Here is a 25,117-nt window from a genome sequence, read left to right as displayed (position 1 = left end):
TTTCCGCATATGTTGGGAAAAGCAGTACTTTTCCGAGTTTATTTTGTGTGAGTCAGTTTGGTCAAAATGACGAAGGTTGTACAAGAAATTAATTCATTAAGTACAGGAATCGTGGTTTTATCCTCGAATAGTGTAAAAAATACTTACATTTTATAAAATGTGCTCAACAAAATCTTTCATGTGTGATTTTCACTTCCTGTAGATTCATGTTGACCGTTAATCTTTTTTTTTTTTTTAATAGCAAATTTGTTGTCAAATAACCACTTTATGTAGAACACATAACAAACAGATAAAATAAAATACCATTGGTGTTCCTGTTAATATCTGCTTGACTGATGCAAGAGTCACTCCCGTTTATGCCAATTTCTTAAGCTGTTTAATGCACGGACATGCTCACCAGCTGTACAATACACAGGTGTGTCATTTGTGATGGAAACTGCTGCTGAAGCAGGTTGATAATAGCAGAGGTATAGGACAGAAAATCAAAAGCAATTTGTAGACAAATGCAAATCTTAACTCCAGAGAATTTCTAATTATGTGTAAACATAATTGGCGCCATCACTTCAGTTCAGGACTTTTATTAAAGCATCTGAAAAGTAGCCATTCAGTTTTTTTTTTTCTGTTTCAAAAAGGTGTTCACACAGTATAAATACACTACAGCACTCTCAGGGGGTTATCAAAAACCGAAATTCTTGTGAACCTCCTGCAAAATAATAAATAGGAAATAAAAAGTTAAATTAAACTGAAAGGAAGAACAGCAAACACAAACACTGCACAAGCAAGACTAATTTCTCAAGGTGAGTGAAGCCCTTCAGCCGCCCTAAAAACAAACAAAGGTGACATATTTTTATTATGGTGTTTATGTTAGCGACCTAATTTTAACAATATACCGTAAAAACTACCTTTTTTTCTAGGTTTTAACTTTAACTTAATTCCTACATATACACATTAACTGGTGTTATAAATGTCCAATGTTCAAATTATTCTTGAAGAACAATGGGTATTTCATTCAAATCATAATCTATACTCTCTACTGTTTTTCTACTGTATGAAAAAAGCATTAAAGTCAAACTGTGGTAACAAATTTACAGTATTAAACTCACATTTTATCTTTCTTGCCATTCATCCTCATTTCATAAAGCCTTAGTTGCTCAGGATCTCTCTGTGAAGATAGTATAAAAGCATTTTAAATCCAGACACTACTGATATTATTTGGACCACTTAGCAAGTAAACAACAAGAATTTTACACTTACTGCCTCACTTAACACTATTGGGTGCTCTGGCAAGAATTCTGGCTTCTTCCTGGCCTCCGGACAACTGGCCAGACCAATTAAGAAGTCCCTTGTGTAAGATATCCTGTCTGAAGATAAACATGGTATAAGAGTTCAAGTTAGGGATATCCAAAAGAATCTGGTTGCTTCTTTACCTCAAAGGTAATAAAGCTGACAAAAAATGTTTGTGATGCATTGGGATTCACCAACACTTCTGCATTGGCTAACATCAAACACAACCTCACTAAAAAGACAAACTCCTTCTAAGAAGCTTATTCAGGTGTGTGATAATTCTCTGATTACTGGATGTTAAGGCCCTCTTGTGGTCATTCCTCACAATATCAGCTTTTTGAGGAAACATTTGTGATGTCTTTGGTCCAAAATTCCTCCTTGTCACTGTTTATGAATTCAGGGTTTGATGACAGGTGTAACAGTGAAGCTGTAAAGTATAGAGGTAATGAGGGTAAATGGGTTTAAATACATGGGGTTAACCCTTCAAAGGGATGAACAGAGCACAAGCGAGGTGAAGAAGAGCATGCAGGCAAGGGGGAGTGGAGGAGGTTTGAGTGATTTGTGACAGAAGTATCGCTGCAAGAGTGAAAGGGAAGATTTGCAAGACGTTAGCGAGACCTGCTGTGATGAATGGTTTGGAGACAGTGGCTCTGACAAAAAGAGACAAGGTCGAGCTGGAAGCAGTAGAGTTGAGACACTCAGATTTTCAGTCAGAGTGACCAGAGGCCTGACTGTGAAGCAGGATATCAGATTATCCAGGTAACTTCAGAGTTAACCTTGGATTTCCCGTACTACAAAGGTGGTTTACTTCTTACTGGGGTACATTGCCATGATAACTTATAACCTGCTCTGGAGCATGTTATGTTCCAGATTAGAGACCAATCGGTATGAAATTACTGCCTAATGACCAAACAGTTCTTCACAAAACACTAATTCCAGGAAGATTCTTCAGACACCTGAGGGGAGAGTACGAGGGTCTGAAGTCTTTGAGTTTCCCTGATGACAAAATCTGATTCCTTGATATATTTTTTTTCTGCTGGCAACAAAAAAACTTTAAAATAGTTTCATTGTTCTATAAGCATTAATATATGATCATAAAACAGGACCATATATTGTTGACTTCCCATCAAATTTGTTCATAGACTGAGTCTATGATTTTGTTTTTTATTTAATGTTTATGCTTGAACCCTTAAAAACCAGAAAAGCTGCAGGTGGGAGAATAAAAACTAGAACGGCCAGGAGCAGGTTATGTTTGGTTCAGAGGTTTGGTATAAAATTGTGAAGAACATTTTCAGCATTGTGATAGATTTTCTTCTGGCAGAATAAATTTTATATGTGCAAGTTATTAAACCGTAACCTTACAAAAAACACTGAACGAAGTGAAAACTGTGTCTCACTCTCATGCAAACGTATGTGTCTTAATCTGTGATTCAGAAAATATATGAAATGCACTATCTATGTGTATACTTTTTTTTAATCTCCTGCTAAGCCTCCTTGGCATTTCTGGAATTGCAGCTACTAGAATGCACACCAAAAACACTTGTTTACCACACTGACAAGCTGAAGTGCTTTCCACGCCTTGTTTATTAGCCTATGGGACAGCAAAATATATTATTTTGGAAAAAAATAATATAAGAAGAAAAGACTCACCTTTTTTCTGTTTATGAAGGTTGATGATCTTGTAGAACTGCTCTACACCAATATTTGTCTATCAAATACAAAATTTCAGCTTAAATATATTTTTTTAAAAAGCATGATATCATGAGTCTAAAATACTGAAGCGCCGAATAATTAAATGATTAGTTATTTGAAAGGTTAGTGTTATGTGTCATCTTTGTGTAGTGCCACCGTTCTCAAATGTTGAGGTGTGTCACAGGTTTACTCTGGTGGCATAAGGTGCTCACACAGTGGAAAAAATCATCTTAGATTAATCTTAGCCTGACAACGTCTCACCATGGCAAACAGCATCTCTACAAAACCCAGATTTGCAGTGACAAGCTAGAGCCTGATGGACAAACTATGGAAAGCCAAAGCTTAGAACATGTTCACTTTCCCATCCTTTTTTGTTGTTTGATTATGAATTACCTTCAAACAGGTGGATGCTTTTTAGTACTTTTTTTCAGTACTATTATACATGTATCTCCATATCATATATACACTGTCAGCTTCACCTTTTTGTAACAATGTCGTTTAAACTCCTTTTTTATTAGTAGGCTTCATTTACCAAAACTATATTTTACCTTCTGTGAAAAAAGTGTAATATGTTTAGTTTATCCCAGCTTTCATAGTGCACAGCTGTAATAGAGAGGGAGACAGACATACTCACATTCATACCTACAGTCAACTTAGAATCACATATTAACCTAACGTCTTGATGCATGCTCAATCATTAAGGTAAGTAAATCCCAAAAGGTGGATTCTGTTCATCTGGACGTAGCGTTGCGTCACTCATCCAAGGGAATTCTTCAGTCTCGAGACTGAAGAATTCAATTGGATGAGTGACAAAACATTTTTCCCATTGAAAACGTAACGTCCAGATGAACAGCTACTAACCTAACCTTTGCATGTCTTTGGACTGTGGGAAGAAGCCATGCAGACACATGGAGAAGATTTAAACTCCACACAGAACTAACCTTCTTCCTATGAGTCACGAGTACTAACCACTGCATCACCATGCAACCATCTTCATAATTAGGGTTTTATTTTTTACTTGCCTCTTGATCCATCAGGACATGTGCAGCAGGATTTATTGGTGGATCTAAACAAAGTATTAAAATCCCCATATGAACATTCATTACACGGGAACACATTACATTTCAAACTGGCACATTTGATCCTGTTTACTTGCACTGATGACTTACCAATGTCGGCAGGAATGCAGCGGCGCAGGGGTCTCGCTGGCTCCAGGTGCTTTTGAAGGATTCTTCTCCTTGATACCTCCATTCTGGCGTCAGTAAGGTTCAAACATGCTTTAAGCCAACTAATTTCTACAAGCCTACTAAGCAGTGCTGCATTAACAGAAGGAGACATTAGTCACTAATATATTACTTTTCAGTGTTTTAAAAAGAGGGGTTTGGAGTCCAAACCAAGGCCAAGGCTGCATATCAGGAATACTTACAACTTTTCACTATAGTGTGTAATGATTTATGACCCTATAAATTATTGATATTATTTTATTCCCATTGGTAATGACTTTATTATTTCATAATTAAGTATCTTTTTTTACAGCTACAATATTCAAATACTTCACTAAATAATTTGAGTTTATTGGTATGAAAAGTTGTAAATGTCATGCATCTACATAACAAGATGATTGCTTAGATTTTGTGAAACTAGCAAAATAAACAAAAACAAAAAAAACGTTTGTGATACAAAACCAAACTGCAATCACAGTCCCTGTTTCAGTTCAATTTATATACAGTCATGTGAGAAAATTAGGACACCCTATGAAAGCCTGTATATTTTAAAATATATTTGGCCATATGGATATTTAATGCCAATTTTAATGATACTGAGGAATCCAAATAATATCACTAAACAATTAAAAAAATAAGAAAAGCCGTTTTAAAATTTTATGTGAAATGTAATTTTAAAAGAATGCAATTTCTGGTGAGGAATAAATTAGGACACCCTCACATATTATCCCACTTAAAATGGTTAAAATCACACACAGGTGTATCACATTAGGTGCACATGATCAGTACATCGTTAACCAGCATTTTAAAAGAACCTTGCCTTATCTATACCTCAAATTTAGTTTGGTGCTTTGCTGCAGCAGGACCTGGCCAGCTCACCATCACAGAATCCATCATGAATTCTGCTGTGTATCAGAGGGTGCTTGAAGAACATGTGAGACCATCTGTTAAAAAATTAAAGCTGAAGCGGAACTGGACACTAAAACATGACAATGACCCAAAGCATACCAGCAAATCTACCAAGGACTGGCTAAAAACTAAGAAGTGGAGAGTCCTGGAATGGCAAAGTCAAAGCCCTGATCCTAACCCCATTAAGATGCTGTGGGGTAACTTGAAACGGGCTGTACATGCCAGAAAACCCTCAAACATCTCACAGCTGAAGGAATTCTGCACTGAGGAGTGGAGCGAACCTTCTTCTGATCATGTCAGAGACTGGTAAAAAGTTACAAAAGGCGTCTCGCTGAAGTTATATGAGCCAAAGGAGGCAACACTAGTTATCAGGGGGTAGGGTTTCCTAACTTTTTCCTCCATTAAAACAAACATTTTTGGGTTTTTTGATGTTTCACAAAATGTTCATTTATACAACAACAACAATCTTTATTTATAGAGCACATTTAAAAGCCTTGGGCATACCAAAGTGCTTTACATAAAACAATAAAAAATAAAACAGTTCACACATTAACATCAAATACATAAAGGTAACGAATTATGTTCACAGATAAAAGCCACCAATAAGAGTAAACTGCAGCACATAGGTTATAGCAAGGTAAGACTGTACCACCATGATAAAAGACACCAATAATGGAAAGATAGCAGAGAATTTAATACAATAGGTCAATAGGTCACTGCAAGCAAGCCAGCATTTAACTGGTAGAAAAGGCAAGTTTAAAAAGATATGTTTTTAGCTGTGATTTAAAAGAATGAATAGAATCAGACGCCCGGATGCCAATCGGGAGATTGTTCCACAGCTCCGGTGCAACTAGAGCAAACGATCGATCACCTCTAGATTTCAGTCGAGATCTGGGCTGAACCAGCAGTAACTGTGAGGATGACCTTAAAGCCCTAGCAGGAGCATATGGGTTTAAAAGTTCCTTAAGATAGCTTGGTGCAGTGTTATTGGTAATTTTAAAAGTAAACAACAAAATTTTAAATTGAATACGATATTTGACAGGCAACCAGTGCAGATCAGCAAGGACAGGAGTAATGTGGGCAAACTTCTTGGTTTTAGTTAGAATGCGTGCTGCTGCATTCTGAACTGTCTGTAATCTATGTAAAAGGGAAGAGTGGAGACCACAATAAAGTGAATTACAGTAATCTAGCCTTGACGTTACAAAGGCATGGATGAGCTTTTCTAGGTCTTTATACGGGATATAGTGCCTGGCCTTAGAAATAAGGCGAAGCTGGTAAAAACTAGATCTGACAACAGCAGATACTTGTTTATCAAGTGTAAATGAGCTGTCAAATAAGACACCCAGATTCCTAACAGTGTCAGAGAAAGAACTAGTGAGAAAACCAAAGGCATCCCGAAGTTTGGCACGAAGGGCATTACTACCAAAAATCATAATTTCGGTTTTCTTATCATTAAGGATAAGAGTATTTGCCAAAAGCCATTTCTTGACCTCACACATGCATTCTCGGAAGCTATTCAAAGACAGAGCAAGATCATCGTTTAGCTCAAAATAGATCTGGATATCATCCGCATAATAGTGAAAAGCAATGTGGTATTTCTCAAAGATAGCACTTAAAGGAAGCATGTACAATGAGAAAAGGGTAGGGCCTAACACAGATCCCTGGGGGACACCACAGCAAACAGGTACAGCCGAAGAAGAGGATGTGGCCAGATGTACCGAAGAGAGCCGATTGGAGAGGTAGGATTTAAACCAATCCAAGGCAGCGCCCTTAATGCCTACAGTGTGCTCTAGTCTCGCCAATAGGATGTTATGGTCAACCATGTCAAATGCCGATGAAAGATCCAATAGCACTAGGACAGAGGGGCGTCCATTGTCAGCCATTAGTAAAAGATCATTGAAAACACGAAGCAGCGCTGATTCAGTGCTGTGATGTTGTTTGAAGGCCGATTGAAATTTATCATTTATATTTATGTTGTTTAATTGCAATTACGTCGCTTTCTTTTCCAGTAATACATAAAATCATGATTGGAAATTGATATGTGAACAGTTCATAATAAAGAGCTGATTAGTTAATGGGGGTGTCCCAATTTTCTCACATGACAGTACACAGTGCCAAATCACAGCAACAGTCACCCCAAGGCACTTTATATTGTACAGCAAAAAGTATTAACTCATCTGGCGTTAACTCATCCAGGTGTGAAAGTGTGTTTTGTAAGAAGTCACAGACAAGGCTGGCCAAACAACAACAACAATAATAATAATAGTAATTTTGTTTAAACAATTTTTCATTTCATCTTTGTTTAAAGAATACAACGATTAAATGCGGTGTGATATCTGTGATGAAAAGGAAGAATGACTGATAACGATAAACACAAATAGGGAAATCTCAAAGAAAAAGAAAGTATTCGCATTTTATTAGCTAAAATAGTCTGGTCAGGGTTAGACCGTTAAATATCAAACTCCTAAGGTTTAGCATACAGAGAAACAGAATAGAAAAATAATTAAATAAGAACCTTACATAAATAATAAATTCTCCGGCTTAATATACTTAAATAAAAATCGGTTTAATGTTAGTTGTTTATTTACTTATTACTTAACATGTTTCATTTAGCTTAACTTTACTACACTGGATGTAAGCTAACTTGCCAAACTTTATGAGGCTGTCAACAATAGTTGTTAAAAGCCTTTTCTAAAAATCTAAATCTCAATTTAACTGCATTAACAAAACAACTTTTGAAAACAGGTGTAACGATCCCGCTGTCCACTATAACGCGCTCATGGCACCCCCTAAAAAATAAAATGAATCTGTGTAAAGCCTGCGCATCAGGCAACGGCGAGCAGCTAACGTTAACATTAGCGGTTGATGTGAAGGTTCACAGTTCGCTGCGTATTTAATGGTCAGCATTGTGTGTACAGATAGGCTAAATGACGTTAAAACAACAAAACGAGAAAGAAAAATAAGACAAGTAATAGAAAAACATAACTTGGAAAACGATGCAAAAGTTTGAACTCCTATAAACATCTATTAAATCTAACTAGCAACGCTCTGCTCATTGCGCGAATTTATAGATATTGAGGTTTAAAATTTATTCACCTCTAGTTCAACGAAATTCCCTCAGCGTGGATTTCAGCCTGTTCGCCTCACCAGTGTCATGCTAGTCAAGAGGAAGAAAAAACACAAATAACACACGACTTCCGAATTTTAATTTTCAAAATAAAACTCATGCAGTCACCATCATCGATACACGTTCTACTGTTGTGAAAAGGGAGTAGTGTTGTTTCCACATTTAATCTAATTAGCAATTTTATCAATATCTGAATGTTTTTTCTGTACAAGTAGGTATTGACTATCGTTACAGCATTAAAAGGAGTGTTTTTTTCTTTTTATAACTGTACGGTCTTCTGTAACAGCCGTATTTGATGTGAAGCCACACCTCGCCATTGCTTAGGCGGCTACCAGGACCCGGTACACCTCGTTGCAACATTGGATAAGTGCTTAGTGGTTGATCAACTACCGTTTATCAGTTAACTAAATGTCTTGAGAAATTTTGTATACAAAGTTATTTTAGATTGTTATACACAAGAGAAAATTAGAAATTGTCATTTTAAATGTTCACATTTTTTAAACTAATTTTTCACTAGGTTTGAGCTGTGCAGCTCTCCCAGTGCTTACAAATCATGTAAAATGAGCAGAAAGCGCACACACACACACACACACACACACACACACACACCCCCACCACGCAATAGTTTTAGACAGGCCTCTATAGTTATTATTTCAAACCTGTCAGTACACCATATTCACCACTACAGATGAGTAGTGACCATTTAAACGGTGGTCGTATTTAAGGTTTTGTTCTTTGAAGGCTGTCTACAAAAAAATAAAATCAATAAAATGCAGAATATCATAACAGGTCTTTGAGGGGAGAAAAAAAAAATACATCACTGAACTCGAAATATTTTTTATTTATTATTTATCTGTATCCTGTATAGACAAGCTTGATCAGCAGATCCTAATTTAATGTTAACAATTCAAAAGCATCCATTTTTATTTTAAAATGACAAAAAGACAGTAAGATGAAATGGAATACACACTATAACAAGTTCAATCAAAAATTGAAATAGAGTATTGCTTTTAGCAGATAAAACAAGGCTAAATTAAATACATGCAAGCTAACTTTATAGTTAGAATCATAAAGCCACCCCATATCAACAGCCCCCAACACCCTCCTTTTCCCCACCCTACATAAAAAATAAAAAAAAAATGAAAAAAAATGAAAAAAACAACAACAAGGCAGTGGTTTTTCAAATCAACATTGTTTACATTTCCAATTACACCTGGAATTTTAAGTGCAATGAAAAGCAATTTTACTTTCACACAAGGAGTAGCTTTATTTTTCTCTGCCCTATTGGTCTCCCACCTAGTTCTTCAACTGCCGTTAAAGCCTCTCGACGAGACTCAAATACCAAAGTAGCAGAGCCTTTAGGTTTTCCACTCTGGTCATACTGCAGTGACACAGATCCAGGTATTATACGATACCCGTAACAAAAATCGTAGATTTCTTCACTTCTGATTTGGAAAGGTAGGTTGAGTAACTGAACACAGGTGGGAGCGTCAAAAGGCTCCACAGGGGAGCGAAAACTGCCACGAACTCCATTGCCCCGGTCTTCTGGAGAACGAGACCGCGCTGCACGAGACTCATAATCAATACTTCCATGGATGCTATCCTGTGCATTAGTTACTGGTATACCCCCATCACGAGGAACCCTGAAGTCAGGATATGAAGTGTCACCAGTGAGATAAGATGCTTCGCTGCTCTTGCCCGAGTACTGCTCCCCTCTCAGCAGTGGCTCTTGCACCACTGGTGGATCAACACCCAACTCCTGCATCTCAGAACGTGTAATGCATTTTAGTATGACTTTTGACCCAAGAAACCGTCGTCCATCGAGAATGAGTGCCCTCAAAGCCTCCGTCTCAGATCCAAAGACCACCATAGCTTGTCCAACCCCAGCACCTTCTCGGTCCTGCAGCACACACACATTGTCCTCTGTGATATTAAACCCAAGGAAGAAGTCGATGATCTCAACTTTTCGTACATCGAATGGCAGGTTTCGCACAAACACACATATCTTCTCTGAGTCATAAGGATCACTGGAGTAAGATGCAGGCCCCTCCCGAAACCTTTCAGAGTTTCCAGAAGGCCGGACAGTGGTACCTTGAGGTTTCAGAAGGGCAATCATGTTCTCCCTCGAAACTGGACGGGTATGCACTAGTCGATTGAAAAACTGTCTTTTTTCATGAGCTAAAGCTTCACAATAGTCACGCAAACTCTTGAACAGCACCAGTGCAGATCTTTTTTGTTTCCCGTCAGAGTCAATCAAGTGCAGGATCTGGTCATCCCCAAGTTTCGCATTATGAAAGAGACGTTTTATATGTTCTTTTTCCACTGCAAATGACAGATTTTCCAACAAAACACAGTACTCCCCTTCTGAAGGAGCAATGTGCCTCTGAGCCACAGGTGATCGTGACCTTACACGGTGCTGTGGATCCCTCTGATCAGGAATGGGTGATCTCCCCCTTTGGAAACTGCCACCTATTACAGCTGTTGGCATTCTACCAGTAACCCGATGCCAATCATTCAATGTTGTCGTGGAGATCTCAATATACCTTGCGCCAATGTATTCCCGATCTCTCTTCAACCCTTCCATTGCATCCTCTCTTGTTGCAAATTTGACAAAACCTGTTCCATTGTTTAATCCTTGGCGATTTTTTACTAAAACAACTTCATCAACAACTAAACCACCAAAAAAGTCACAAATTTCCTTTTCAGTGACAGAGAAAGGCAGACCTTTTAGAAACAAAAACACATCATCTGTGTTTGGGGCCCTCTGGAGCAGGGGTGGAGGACTGTCACCCGATCTGCTGGCTGATCTCCTGCCCATCTCTGGCTCCATAGATCTGCGAGGATGTCCAATGTCATCTTCAAGCCGCCTTTTCTGATCCCTCTCCACAATTTTTGTTGTTCTGTCGAGCATATTCTGCATCTCTGCTTTACTACTTAAAAGCAATGTAACAGGTGAGCCTCTAATGACACCACCTGAACGTATCATGGCTCTTCTTGCATCTTCATCTGAAGCAAAGATAATGAAAGCCTCGTCTCGCTCCCCACCAATTATATGCACCCCTCCATCAGGAATTTTGAGGCCAGTGAAGAACCTGCGAATATCCTCAGAACCCGCTGTGACTCTCAGGCCCTGTAAACGGATGACGACCGCCATGCTGAAGCACAAACAACAGCACCTGTAGACAGAAGGATATAGAATAATATTATTGCCAACAGAGCATCTGTAGCTCTGTGCCAATTTCCCGGCATTTCACTGTACCACCATGGAATCTGAAAAGCAATGCACTCTCAGGGGCAGATACACCATTTACACCAATACCCAAAACGGTCAATTTTTTAAAAAAAACACACAAGACTGCCTAATAAGAACTGCAGAGGTTAATCACAAATCCACCTCACATTCTAAAGAGCCAAGCTTCAAAGCACAAAACTAAAGGCCTTTACGTTGAAATCGCAGCAAAATTAAGGAACTAAAACACAGACCATATTAAAACTAAAATTCTGCTCACTATTTAAAATATTTGACTCAAGTTCCCACCAAATTGACTTTACCAAAAACCCAAACAAACAAACAAAAAAACATCGGTGGCACAGTGTTCACCAGCAAATGAGGGGGGAAAAAATAAAAATAAAACCATACTGGTTTCAATAACCGAGCAAGATTAGTTCTGAAAGATGCCAAGCTGAAAATGAAACCACCTCCCAAAGAAGAAAAATCCTCAATATAGCGAGTCCACTTTCAAGTTTATAAATAATGTCCACTTATTTAGCCAAGTGATCAACTGCAGAACAGCCTCGATGACCAGTCATAAATCCAGCTGTGAAATCTGCGCTTGGTGGGGGGGTAGGGAGTAGTTCTTCATCTGGCACTGTCATCTTACAGAAAAAAATGACAAGATCACGCTTAACAGCAAATAACATCTCCAACCGTTAACCTTTGCTCCATCTGTTCCAGACATGATCAAACGCTGCTCCAAATCAGTCTCAGACTTCACAAGCACATTAAGCTGCACATTTACAACACGTGAAACCCTTCAGTATTGCTTTAGAGCTAGGAGTATACCAGTGTGGTCATAGCTCAAAGCAGCATGTTCATTTGTTTTGGGCAAAGAAGTCCTTACTTGACGTTACTTACAATACCCAAATGTATCAATTATGTACATTTTAGCTTCAAAGCTGTGCAAAACACTCCAATGTTTCAGAAGTTAATAGTTGACTGCTCGTAAAAAGCTAGTTAAAAAAAAAATGTTTTATGCTTCAGCCACCACAAAGTCCACCTCAATTCATAATTATAATTAAATGAATTTGGATCTTCTTATAAGCAAACCTAATTAGATGGTGAAAATTCACACTCCTTTGTTCACTCCTTTTTTGTGTTACCAGTTCAGATTTCCTGCTTTCAAGCTGGTCAGACAGGTCGAGCTAGACTGTTGTTTCTGATGAACCAAAGCAGGAAAAAAAACCCCAACGAAATCAGGATGTTGTTCTTCTTCAAGGTTTCTTCACTACATTGCCGCCTTGATCCAGCTTCTCCCAATGATTCCAAAACGTGCAGTTTATAGCAGCAATGGCTGTATCAGGTAAAGGAAATAAGTAGCCAGTCACTCATATGGTCCTTATGCAGCAGTACGCTGAAGTCACTGCTCAGTTCAAGATCATTAACCCAAAGTGAAAATTACAGGACCTTTTACCACCAATATCAATGAGAAAACGAACTAACATGGTATCTTGATGAGTCGCCTTCATGCACGGCAGGGAGATCTCAGAATCTTTGCAAACTGACAGTTGCTGTCAACCAGAAATCACCACCCATGCATCACGGGAGGGGGGCACGACCAACGACAGAGCCTTAACTGTTCCAGGTTGGCCATCCACGTAGAGAGAAACCCCCAACATGTACAATAACTTGCTAAATGACTTAAATGTGTCTCCAACGTGCACCTAATCAAAAGCTCAGTGCTCCAAGTACATAACAACCACGTCGCCAATACTGAATCGGACATGCCACCGTTAGCCGCATCGTTGACAAAATATACACGTAAAATACACGCAACCTGCACACATCGTAACCTTGTATGCCAGCTGAGATTAGCTAACGTGGATTGTTCCCCAGGTTGTTTCTGGCACTTCAAACGCCTCTGCCGCTGAAACCAAGAACAAAATGTCGAGCTGAGCTGCACTCGTCTTTGTACCCAGCTAGGCCTGTAGCTTTAGCGTTAGCTCGTTTATCGCCCGAACCCGGCCAGCAGCAATGACGACGTTTTCGTTTTTTAATATTACCACCATACTGTCACATAACCAACGTCAGAACTTACACAAAAGGCAACCAAAGACTCTCGTTAAAATATCGAGAGCAGTGGAGATAATGAGAACAATAAAGCTCGGGTACGTCGCTCTCACGGCACTGTTTCAGGGGAAAATGGCCTTCTTCTTCCTCCTTTTAAATTTTTATTGCCAGTTGACAAACAACTGAATGGTGCATTACCGCCACCAACTGGTATGGAGTGTGGTCTGAAACGCGAAAGTGGGAACGTGGCCTTCTTCGGCGCCTTTTTTTCTTCTTCCTCAGGCGGCGCGGTCCAAACCGAAGTCAAAGGTGCATGTTGCCGTCTACTGTACCGGCGTGAGAATGCTCAGGCAAAGTTCTAGCAGAGCCTAACCATTAGTTGACTTGCTAATTAACCAGCCTGTATCCTTAACACATTTACAATCTTCTCCAAAGTTACATTCATCTAGAGTTTTTTCCCCCACAATATACAGTTTTATATTGTGTGTGTGTGTGTGTGTGTGTGTGTGTGTGTGTGTGTGTGTGTGTGTGTGTGTGTGTTAATATTTTCTGCTATGCCTAATGATAATACAAAAAAAAAGAAGAACAAATCAAAACAGAGATCCGGCAATCAGATGAAATCTGCCCTTTAGGTATTGTGAGTGCAGTGTACTTTGGTGTAGTCTGCTGCGGGAGCAGCATTGGACCTGATACCAGCAAACTGAATAAACCGCTCTGCAATTTTTTATGGAAGCCCATTTCCACCACTAAAAAAGGAAGAAAAATAAGTATCGATAACTTGAAATTTTGAGTTATCTTTCTCAAATCTTTGAGTTATTTTCTCAAAATTTTGACTTATGAACTCAAAATTTCAAGTTAGCTCTGCCAAATTTTGAGAAAAGTGAGTCAAAATTTTGCGTTACTTATCTCAAAATTTTGAGTCCATAAGTCGAAATTTCAAGAAAGATAACGCGAAACTTTGAGTTATGGATACTTTTTTTTGTGGCGGAAACGGGCTTCCAAAGACAGCAGATCACTTTCTCTAACAGGCTGATTCAGCTCTGATGGCACAAGGACAGATAAAGGAAATCTTTCATATCACTTGTGATCAACCTCAATAATTTAAAGTATCTGTCAGGCACAGAATCATCTCCTGCATATTATCATCATCAGTAATATTATTATTCATTGCAACTGCTGTGCCAAAAGAATTAAAAGAAAGTATGGGATAACAAAAGTATTTCTCTTTCCATCATCACATTAGTGCAGTTCAAATTGTTCCAGTGGATGACAAAAAAACTGAATAGGCAGAACAAAAAGTAATCAATCAAATAGACTATGATAAACAACATCAAATAAATGAAGCATGAAATATGTTTATCAAAGGACCAAGGTCTCTGTTATTGAGATTTTAACCACTGTGTGATGCTCTCTAACAAGGCCTGCCTTTTTGAAATTTTAACTGGTTGTTTGACTCGTAGGAGCCGCAGTGCGCTCCGGGGTTCGCGCCAGCTGTGCACCCATATCATGTGATGCTGAACAGAGAAGCCTCAGAAACAGAGGCACTCGATTAGTGGCTGATACAAATAGAAAGTGGCTAAAACACATGCTCAAAAGACTTCGTTGGGGGATCAGACTGTTAGTCTTGTCATTTTAAACACTTCCCGAGGCGCTGCATTCGCTATCATTTGTGTTTTAGAGCTCTCCCACAACTCTTCGCTAACTATGTGAGCGCATTCTGGCTCGTTCGTACCACCATTCACTCATGCTGAAGCTAGGGCGCAGCAGTAGCGGAGCAAGCAATAGTTTTAGACAGGCCTCTATAGTTATTATTTCAAACCTGTCAGTACACCATATTCACCACTACAGATGAGTAGTGACCATTTAAACGGTGGTCGTATTTAAGGTTTTGTTCTTTGAAGGCTGTCTACAAAAAAATAAAATCAATAAAATGCAGAATATCATAACAGGTCTTTGAGGGGAGAAAAAAAATACATCACTGAACCCGAAATATTTTTTATTTATTATTTATCTGTATCCTGCAGATCTTAATTTAATGTTAACAATTCAAAAGCATCCATTTTTATTTTAAAATGACAAAAAGACAGTAAGATGAAATGGAATACACACTATAACAAGTTCAATCAAAAATTGAAATAGAGTATTGCTTTTAGCAGATAAAACAAGGCTAAATTAAATACATGCAAGCTAACTTTATAGTTAGAATCATAAAGCCACCCCATATCAACAGCCCCCAACACCCTCCTTTTCCCCACCCTACATAAAATAAAAAAAAACGAAAAAAAATGAAAAAAACAACAACAAGGCAGTGGTTTTTCAAATCAACATTGTTTACATTTCCAATTACACCTGGAATTTTAAGTGCAATGAAAAGCAATTTTACTTTCACACAAGGAGTAGCTTTATTTTTCTCTGCCCTATTGGTCTCCCACCTAGTTCTTCAACTGCCGTTAAAGCCTCTCGACGAGACTCAAATACCAAAGTAGCAGAGCCTTTAGGTTTTCCACTCTGGTCATACTGCAGTGACACAGATCCAGGTATTATACGTATCGTATAATACCTGGATCTGTGCCAAAAATCGTAGATTTCTTCACTTCTGATTTGGAAAGGTAGGTTGAGTAACTGAACACAGGTGGGAGCGTCAAAAGGCTCCACAGGGGAGCGAAAACTGCCACGAACTCCATTGCCCCGGTCTTCTGGAGAACGAGACCGCGCTGCACGAGACTCATAATCAATACTTCCATGGATGCTATCCTGTGCATTAGTTACTGGTATACCCCCATCACGAGGAACCCTGAAGTCAGGATATGAAGTGTCACCAGTGAGATAAGATGCTTCGCTGCTCTTGCCCGAGTACTGCTCCCCTCTCAGCAGTGGCTCTTGCACCACTGGTGGATCAACACCCAACTCCTGCATCTCAGAACGTGTAATGCATTTTAGTATGACTTTTGACCCAAGAAACCGTCGTCCATCGAGAATGAGTGCCCTCATAGCCTCCGTCTCAGATCCAAAGACCACCATAGCTTGTCCAACCCCAGCACCTTCTCGGTCCTGCAGCACACACACATTGTCCTCTGTGATATTAAACCCAAGGAAGAAGTCGATGATCTCAACTTTTCGTACATCGAATGGCAGGTTTCGCACAAACACACATATCTTCTCTGAGTCATAAGGATCACTGGAGTAAGATGCAGGCCCCTCCCGAAACCTTTCAGAGTTTCCAGAAGGCCGGACAGTGGTACCTTGAGGTTTCAGAAGGGCAATCATGTTCTCCCTCGAAACTGGACGGGTATGCACTAGTCGATTGAAAAACTGTCTTTTTTTCATGAGCTAAAGCTTCACAATAGTCACGCAAACTCTTGAACAGCACCAGTGCAGATCTTTTTTGTTTCCCGTCAGAGTCAATCAAGTGCAGGATCTGGTCATCCCCAAGTTTCGCATTATGAAAAAGACGTTTTATATGTTCTTTTTCCACTGCAAATGACAGATTTTCCAACAAAACACAGTACTCCCCTTCTGAAGGAGCAATGTGCCTCTGAGCCACAGGTGATCGTGACCTTACACGGTGCTGTGGATCCCTCTGATCGGGAATGGGTGATCTCCCCCTTTGGAAACTGCCACCTATGACAGCTGTTGGCATTCTACCAGTAACCCGATGCCAATCATTCAATGTTGTCGTGGAGATCTCAATATACCTTGCGCCAATGTATTCCCGATCTCTCTTCAACCCTTCCATTGCATCCTCTCTTGTTGCAAATTTGACAAAACCTGTTCCATTGTTTAATCCTTGGCGATTTTTTACTAAAACAACTTCATCAACAACTAAACCACCAAAAAAAATCACAAATTTCCTTTTCAGTGACAGAGAAAGGCAGACCTTTTAGAAACAAAAACACATCATCTGTGTTTGGGGCCCTCTGGAGCAGGGGTGGAGGACTGTCACCCGATCTGCTGGCTGATCTCCTGCCCATCTCTGGCTCCATAGATCTGCGAGGATGTCCAATGTCATCTTCAAGCCGCCTTTTCTGATCCCTCTCCACAATTTTTGTTGTTCTTTCGAGCATATTCTGAAACTCTGCTTTACTACTTAACAGGAATGTAACAGGTGAGCCTCTAATGACACCACCTGAATGTATCATGGCTCTTCTTGCATCTTCATCTGAAGCAAAGATAATGAAAGCCTCGTCTCGCTCCCCACCAATTATATGCACCCCTCCATCAGGAATTTTGAGGCCAGTGAAGAACCTGCGAATATCCTCAGAACCCGCTGTGACTCTCAGGCCCTGTAAACGGATGACGACCGCCATGCTGAAGCACAAACAACAGCACCTGTAGACAGAAGGATATAGAATAATATTATTGCCAACAGAGCATCTGTAGCTCTGTGCCAATTTCCCGGCATTTCACTGTACCACCATGGAATCTGAAAAGCAATGCACTCTCAGGGGCAGATACACCATTTACACCAATACCCAAAACGGTCAATTTTTTAAAAAAAACACACACAAGACTGCCTAATAAGAACTGCAGAGGTTAATCACAAATCCACCTCACATTCTAAAGAGCCAAGCTTCAAAGCACAAAACTAAAGGCCTTTACGTTGAAATCGCAGCAAAATTAAGGAACTAAAACACAGACCATATTAAAACTAAAATTCTGCTCACTATTTAAAATATTTGACTCAAGTTCCCACCAAATTGACTTCACCAAAAACCCAAACAAACAAACAAAAAACATCGGTGGCACAGTGTTCACCAGCAAATGAGGGGGGAAAAAATAAAAATAAAACCATACTGGTTTCAATAACCGAGCAAGATTAGTTCTGAAAGATGCCAAGCTGAAAATGAAACCACCTCCCAAAGAAGAAAAATCCTCAATATAGCGAGTCCACTTTCAAGTTTATAAATAATGTCCACTTATTTAGCCAAGTGATCAACTGCAGAACAGCCTCGATGACCAGTCATAAATCCAGCTGTGAAATCTGCGCTTGGTGGGGGGGTAGGGAGTAGTTCTTCATCTGGCACTGTCATCTTACAGAAAAAAAATGACAAGATCACGCTTAACAGCAGATAACATCTCCAACCGTTAACCTTTGCTCCATCTGTTCCAGACATGATCAAACGCTGCTCCAAATCAGTCTCAGACTTCACAAGAACATTAAGCTTAGGGCTGCTCAATTAATCGAATTTTAATCAGATTACGATCTGGGCTTTCAACGATCATTAAAAATGACTGAGCCGATTATTAGCCCCTGCCTCGTGCTTTACTCTCGCGCTGCTCCGTGTGGCGAATCCAGCGCACCTCTCTGCATTTCTAACACGTGTCACAACAATTAAGAGCAGCCAGTGTTGCCAATTTAGCGACTTTGTCGCTATATTTAGCGAGTTTTCAGACCCCCTTAGCGACTTTTTTTCTAAAAAGCGACTAGCGACAAATCTGGCGACTTTTCTGGTATTATTGGAGACTTATTTATGACGACTTTTTGACGTGAAAACGCGCATCGCTCTTACTCTCAACAAGCAGCGGGTGCTGCCGTGGGCACCTCACCCGTGCCAAAGCTCTCCCAGGCGGAGGATAGTCCTCCCCCGCTGTTATCAGGGCAGGAGATGTTCACACCCATGCGTCCAAAGGACAAATGAATCGCGCATGAGTGAAGCCGCTGCTCCCGCACTGACTGTAACGCAGTCAATTCTTCTTTTACTGTTATGCTGTTTTGTGGATCACAAAGTTTAAAACTACTTATAAACAAACACTCTCACACACAAAGTAACTCCACCAGAGCGCCAATTTCGGGTCACTTTTGCCAGTCCAGGCCCGGATAAAGGAGCAGGGTTGGAACTGTGACATTAAAAACAATAATTGTTAAAAGAAATTTAATTTGTAGTTCTAAATAAATTCTAACTGCATTTAGGACGTTTTTTACTCACTTTATGTCTCTTCCACGATGTTATTTCTCTCTCCAACAACGTAGGTTACAATTACATTAGCATGACCAATTCTACAAATTAAGTGATGACGTCATTTGGCGACTTCTAGTGACTTTTAGGACAACCAATAGCGATTTTACTTACTGAGGAGTTGGCAACACTGAGAGCAGCGGTTCCCAACCTTTTTTGCGCCACGGACCGGTTTATGCCCGACAATATTTTCATGGACCGGCCTTTAAGGTGTCGCGGATAAATACAACAAAATAAAACTAGTACCGGTACCGAAAAAAAGAACATTTATTCATAACACACGTGAAAAGACCAAGGAAAACCGAGTAAACGATAAAAACGATAACAAAATAACGCTGAAAACCGATAAAAACCCTGAAAACTATACATTTCACACCTGAGCCTCAACTCTCGCGGCTCGGTACCAAACGACTCACGGACCGGTACCGGTCCGAGGCCCAGGGGTTGGGGACCGCTGATTAAGAGGACCCGAGGGAAGCTCGGAAAGCTAAGCAGAAGTTATTTGGAGAGGAGAGTGACTGCTGTTGGTTTAAAAGAGAGGTAAAAAAAAACTTCAGTGGTGTGGAAACATTATGGGTTCGCGGAGTCAGACGTGGATCAAGTAGACATAGTGTGTAAACTTTGCTACAGTGTCGTAGCTGCACCACAGAGCAACACTGCAAAGTTCAGTGAACAGATGTTTACATTTTTCATTTGTTTTTTATATTGCAAACATTTGCACAGTTATCTGTATTTGCACACTATTTTATGACAATCTTTAAAGTCATTATTCAATACATTGTTATTGTTAAATAAATATCGTCAAATAATCGAGATCTCAATTAATAAAAAATAATCGTGATTATCATTTTTGCCATAATCGAGCAGCCCTAATTAAGCTGCACATTTACAACACGTGAAACCCTTCAGTATTGCTTTAGAGCTAAAAGTATACCAGTGTGGGCATAGCTCAAAGCAGCATTTTCATTTGTTTTGGGCAAAGAAGTCCTTACGTGACATTACTTACAATACCCAAATGTATAAATTATGTACATTTTAGCTTCAAAGCTGTGCAAAACACTCCAATGTTTCAGAAGTTAATAACTGACTGCTCATAAAAAGCTAGTTAAAAAAATGTTTTATGCTTCAGCCACCACAAAGTCCACCTCAATTCATAATTAAATGAATTTGGATCTTCTTATAAGCAAACCTAATTAGATGGTGAAAATTCACACTCCTTTGTTCACTCCTTTTTTTGTGTTACCAGTTCAGATTTCCTGCTTTCAAGCTGGTCGGACAGGTCGAGCTAGACTGTTGTTTCTGATGAAGCAAAGCAGGAAAGAAAAAGACCTCAAAGAAATCAGGATGTTGTTCTTCTTCAAGGTTTCTTCACTACATTGCCGCCTTGATCCAGCTTCTCCCAATGATTCCAAAACGTGCAGTTTATAGCAGCAATGGCTGTATCAGGTAAAGGAAATAAGTAAGACTTTGAGCCAGTCGCTCATACAGGGAGTGCAGAATTATTAGGCAAGTTGTATTTTTGAGGAATAATTTTATTATTGAACAACAACCATGTTCTCAATGAACCCAAAAAACTCATTAATATCAAAGCTGAATGTTCTTGGAAGTAGTTTTTAGTTTGTTTTTAGTTTTAGCTATTTTAGGGGGATATCTGTGTCTGCAGGTGACTATTACTGTGCATAATTATTAGGCAACTTAACAAAAAACAAATATATACCCATTTCAATTATTTTTACCAGTGAAACCAATATAACATCTCCACATTCACAAATATACATTTCTGACATTCAAAAACAAAACAAAAACAAATCAGTGACCAATATAGCCACCTTTCTTTGCAAGGACACTCAAAAGCCTGCCATCCATGGATTCTGTCAGTGTTTTGATCTGTTCACCATCAACATTGCGTGCAGCAGCAACCACAGCCTCCCAGACACTGTTCAGAGAGGTGTACTGTTTTCCCTCCTTGTAAATCTCACATTTGATGATGGACCACAGGTTCTCAATGGGGTTCAGATCAGGTGAACAAGGAGGCCATGTCATTAGTTTTTCTTCTTTTATACCCTTTCTTGCCAGCCACGCTGTGGAGTACTTGGACGCGTGTGATGGAGCATTGTCCTGCATGAAAATCATGTTTTTCTTGAAGGATGCAGACTTCTTCCTGTACCACTGCTCGAAGAAGGTGTCTTCCAGAAACTGGCAGTAGGACTGGGAGTTGAGCTTGACTCCATCCTCAACCCGAAAAGGCCCCACAAGCTCATCTTTGATGATACCAGCCCAAACCAGTACTCCACCTCCACCTTGCTGGCGTCTGAGTCGGACTGGAGCTCTCTGCCCTTTACCAGTCCAGCCATGGGCCCATCCATCTGGCCCATCAAGACTCACTCTCATTACATCAGTCCATAAAACCTTAGAAAAATCAGTCTCAAGATATTTCTTGGCCCAGTCTTGACGTTTCAGCTTGTGTGTCTTGTTCAGTGGTGGTCGTCTTTCAGCCTTTCTTACCTTGGCCATGTCTCTGAGTATTGCACACCTTGTGCTTTTGGGCACTCCAGTGATGTTGCAGCTCTGAAATATGGCCAAACTGGTGGCAAGTGGCATCTTGGCAGCTGCACGCTTGACTTTTCTCAGTTCATGGGCAGTTATTTTGCGCCTTGGTTTTTCCACACGCTTCTTGCGACCCTGTTGACTATTTTGAATGAAACGCGTGATTGTTCGATGATCACGCTTCAGAAGCTTTGCAATTTTGAGACTGCTGCATCCCTCTGCAAGATATCTCACTATTTTTGACTTTTCTGAGCCTGTCAAGTCCTTCTGTTGACCCATTTTGCCAAAGGAAAGGACGTTGCCTACTTCTTCTTCAGTCAAGTTTAACGGCAGCTTGCATCCAAAACTGTTGCATTACTGCCATCTCCTGGCTGTCAACCGTCCGTCACTAGGACGTTGCCTAATAATTATGCACACCTGATATAGGGTGTTGATGTCATTAGACCACACCCCTTCTCATTACAGAGATGCACATCACCTAACATGCTTAATTGGTAGTAGTTTTTCGAGCCTATACAGCTTGGAGTAAGACAACATGCATTAAGAGGATGATGTGGACAAAATACTCATTTGCCTAATAATTCTGCACTCCCTGTATGGTCCTTATGCAGGAGCACGCTGAAGTCACTGCTCAGTTCAAGATCATTAACCCAAAGTGAAAATTACAGGACCTTTTACCACCAATATCAATGAGAAAACGAACTAACATGGTATCTTGATGAGTCGCCTTCATGCACGGCAGGGAGATCTCAGAATCTTTGCAAACTGACAGTTGCTGTCAACCAGAAATCACCACCCATGCATCACGGGAGGGGGGCACGACCAACGACAGAGCCTTAACTGTTCCAGGTTGGCCATCCACGTAGAGAGAAACCCCCAACATGTACAATAACTTGCTAAATGACTTAAATGTGTCTCCAACGTGCACCTAATCAAAAGCTCAGTGCTCCAAGTACATAACAACCACGTCGCCAATACTGAATCGGACATGCCCCCGTTAGCCGCATCGTTGACAAAATATACACGTAAAATACACGCAACCTGCACACATCGTAACCTTGTATGCCAGCTGAGATTAGCTAACGTGGATTGTTCCCCAGGTTGTTTCTGGCACTTCAAACGCCTCTGCCGCTGAAACCAAGAACAAAATGTCGAGCTGAGCTGCACTCGTCTTTGTACCCAGCTAGGCCTGTAGCTTTAGCGTTAGCTCGTTTATCGCCCGAACCCGGCCAGCAGCAATGACGACGTTTTCGTTTTTTAATATTACCACCATACTGTCACATAACCAACGTCAGAACTTACACAAAAGGCAACCAAAGACTCTCGTTAAAATATCGAGAGCAGTGGAGATAATGAGAACAATAAAGCTCGGGTACGTCGCTCTCACGGCACTGTTTCAGGGGAAAATGGCCTTCTTCTTCCTCCTTTTAAAATTTTATTGCCAGTTGACAAACAACTGAATGGTGCATTACCGCCACCAACTGGTATGGAGTGTGGTCTGAAACGCGAAAGTGGGAAAGTGGCCTTCTTCGGCGCCTTTTTTTCTTCTTCCTCAGGCGGCGCGGTCCAAACCGAAGTCAAAGGTGCATGTTGCCGTCTACTGTACCGGCGTGAGAATGCTCAGGCAAAGTTCTAGCAGAGCCTAACCATTAGTTGACTTGCTAATTAACCAGCCTGTATCCTTAACACATTTACAATCTTCTCCAAAGTTACATTCATCTAGAGTTTTTTCCCCCACAATATACAGTTTTATATTGTCTGTGTGTGTGTGTGTGTGTGTGTGTGTGTGTGTGTGTGTGTGTGTGTGTGTGTGTGTGTGTGTGTGTGTGTGTGTGTGTGTGTGTGTGTGTGTTAATATTTTCTGCTATGCCTAATGATAATACAAAAAAAAGAAGAACAAATCAAAACAGAGATCAGATGAAATCTGCTTTTTAGGTATTGTGAGTGCAGTGTACTTTGGTGTAGTCTGCTGCGGGAGCAGCATTGGAGCTGATACCAGCAAACTGATTAAACCGCTCTGCAATTTTTTATGGAAGCCCATTTCCACCACTAAAAAAGGAAGAAAAATAAGTATCGATAACTTGAAATTTTGAGTTATCTTTCTCAAATCTTTGAGTTATTTTCTCAAAATTTCCACTTATTTTCTCGAAATTTTGACTTATTAACTCAAAATTTGAAGTTAGCTCGGCCACATTTTGAGAAAAGTGAGTCAAAATTTTGAGCTACTTATCTCAAAATTTCGAGTTAATAAGTCGAAATTTCAAGAGAGTAGCTTGAAATTTCAAGAAAGATAACGCAAAACTTTGAGTTACCAAAACTTCGAGTTATGGATACTTTTTTTTGTGGCGGAAACGGGCTTCCAAAGACAGCAGATCACTTTCTCTAACAGGCTGATTCAGCTCTGATGGCACAAGGACAGATAAAGGAAATCTTTCATATCACTTGCGATCAACCTAAATAATTTAAAGTATCTGTCAGGCACAGAATCATCTCCTGCATACTATCATAATCAGTAATATTATTATTCATTGCAACTGCTGTACCAAAAGAATTAAAAGAAAGTATGGGATAACAAAAGTATTTCTCTTTCCATCATCAAATTCAAATTCAAATTTTATTTGTCACACACACACAACCATACACAGTATGACATGGGGGTGAAATGCTTGTAGCTGTACAATGCCCGACCATTAAATGACAGAAGAAAAGTTTTACAATATTTACAATTTTCAGGTTACTACAAAAATGTACAAATTAACTTAGGAATTTACAGTAAAGAATGTGCAAATAGCAGAAGAGATTATAAAGATAAGGATTATAAATTATAGGAATTATAGGATTATAGGAAATGTGTGGTGACGTGTGTGAGAGTCCAGTCCTACACAATGACTACCTCCACAATCACATTAGTGCAGTTCAAATTGTTCCAGTGGATGACAAAAAAACTGAATAGGCAGCACAAAAAGTAATCAATCAAATAATAGACTATGATAAACAACATCAAATAAATGAAGCATGAAGTATAATGTTTATCAAAGGACCAAGGTCTCTGTTATTGAGATTTTAATCACTGTGTGATGCTCTCTAACAA

General features: G+C 39.7%; 2 protein-coding genes and 1 pseudogene across 5 annotated transcripts; all 3 read right to left on the bottom strand.

The window, feature by feature from the left end:
- Positions 1-38: 38 nt before the first annotated feature.
- Positions 39-8,955, bottom strand: gra (granulito). 2 transcript variants are annotated; one of them, XM_085422819.1, is made up of 7 exons: positions 8,205-8,955; positions 4,146-4,292; positions 3,999-4,042; positions 2,935-2,992; positions 1,255-1,361; positions 1,104-1,162; positions 39-820 (listed from the first exon to the last, which is right to left on the bottom strand). In XM_085422819.1, exons 2-7 carry the CDS (start codon positions 4,225-4,227, stop codon positions 793-795), a joined length of 378 nt encoding a protein of 125 aa, XP_085278945.1. In that variant the 5' UTR covers positions 4,228-4,292; positions 8,205-8,955; the 3' UTR covers positions 39-792. The 2 variants fall into 2 exon arrangements, with proteins under 2 accessions (XP_085278945.1, XP_085278944.1); XM_085422818.1 differs by having other exon boundaries at positions 4,146-4,228.
- Positions 8,956-9,056: 101 nt separating this feature from the next.
- Positions 9,057-13,704, bottom strand: LOC146659005 (RNA-binding protein 12B-like). Of its 2 annotated transcripts, none has more exons than XM_085422812.1 (2): positions 13,551-13,704; positions 9,057-11,411 (listed from the first exon to the last, which is right to left on the bottom strand). In XM_085422812.1, the coding sequence occupies exon 2, from the start codon at positions 11,387-11,389 to the stop codon at positions 9,485-9,487; it is 1,905 nt and encodes a 634-aa protein (XP_085278938.1). In that variant the 5' UTR covers positions 11,390-11,411; positions 13,551-13,704; the 3' UTR covers positions 9,057-9,484. The 2 variants fall into 2 exon arrangements, with proteins under 2 accessions (XP_085278938.1, XP_085278939.1); XM_085422813.1 differs by having other exon boundaries at positions 13,306-13,680.
- Positions 13,705-15,532: 1,828 nt separating this feature from the next.
- LOC146659004 (RNA-binding protein 12B-like) lies at positions 15,533-23,501 on the bottom strand (annotated as a pseudogene). The gene is made up of 2 exons (XR_014913764.1): positions 23,329-23,501; positions 15,533-17,851 (listed from the first exon to the last, which is right to left on the bottom strand). The product of XR_014913764.1 is annotated as an RNA-binding protein 12B-like (transcript).
- Positions 23,502-25,117: the final 1,616 nt, after the last annotated feature.

This window comes from Rhamphochromis longiceps, linkage group LG11 (assembly GCF_057381845.1).
Source record: "Rhamphochromis longiceps isolate RC_006_pf linkage group LG11, R_longiceps_female_GT1.1, whole genome shotgun sequence".
In the NCBI taxonomy this organism is placed as follows: domain Eukaryota; kingdom Metazoa; phylum Chordata; class Actinopteri; order Cichliformes; family Cichlidae; genus Rhamphochromis; species Rhamphochromis longiceps.
This window is presented reverse-complemented; position numbering and strand designations above follow the sequence as displayed.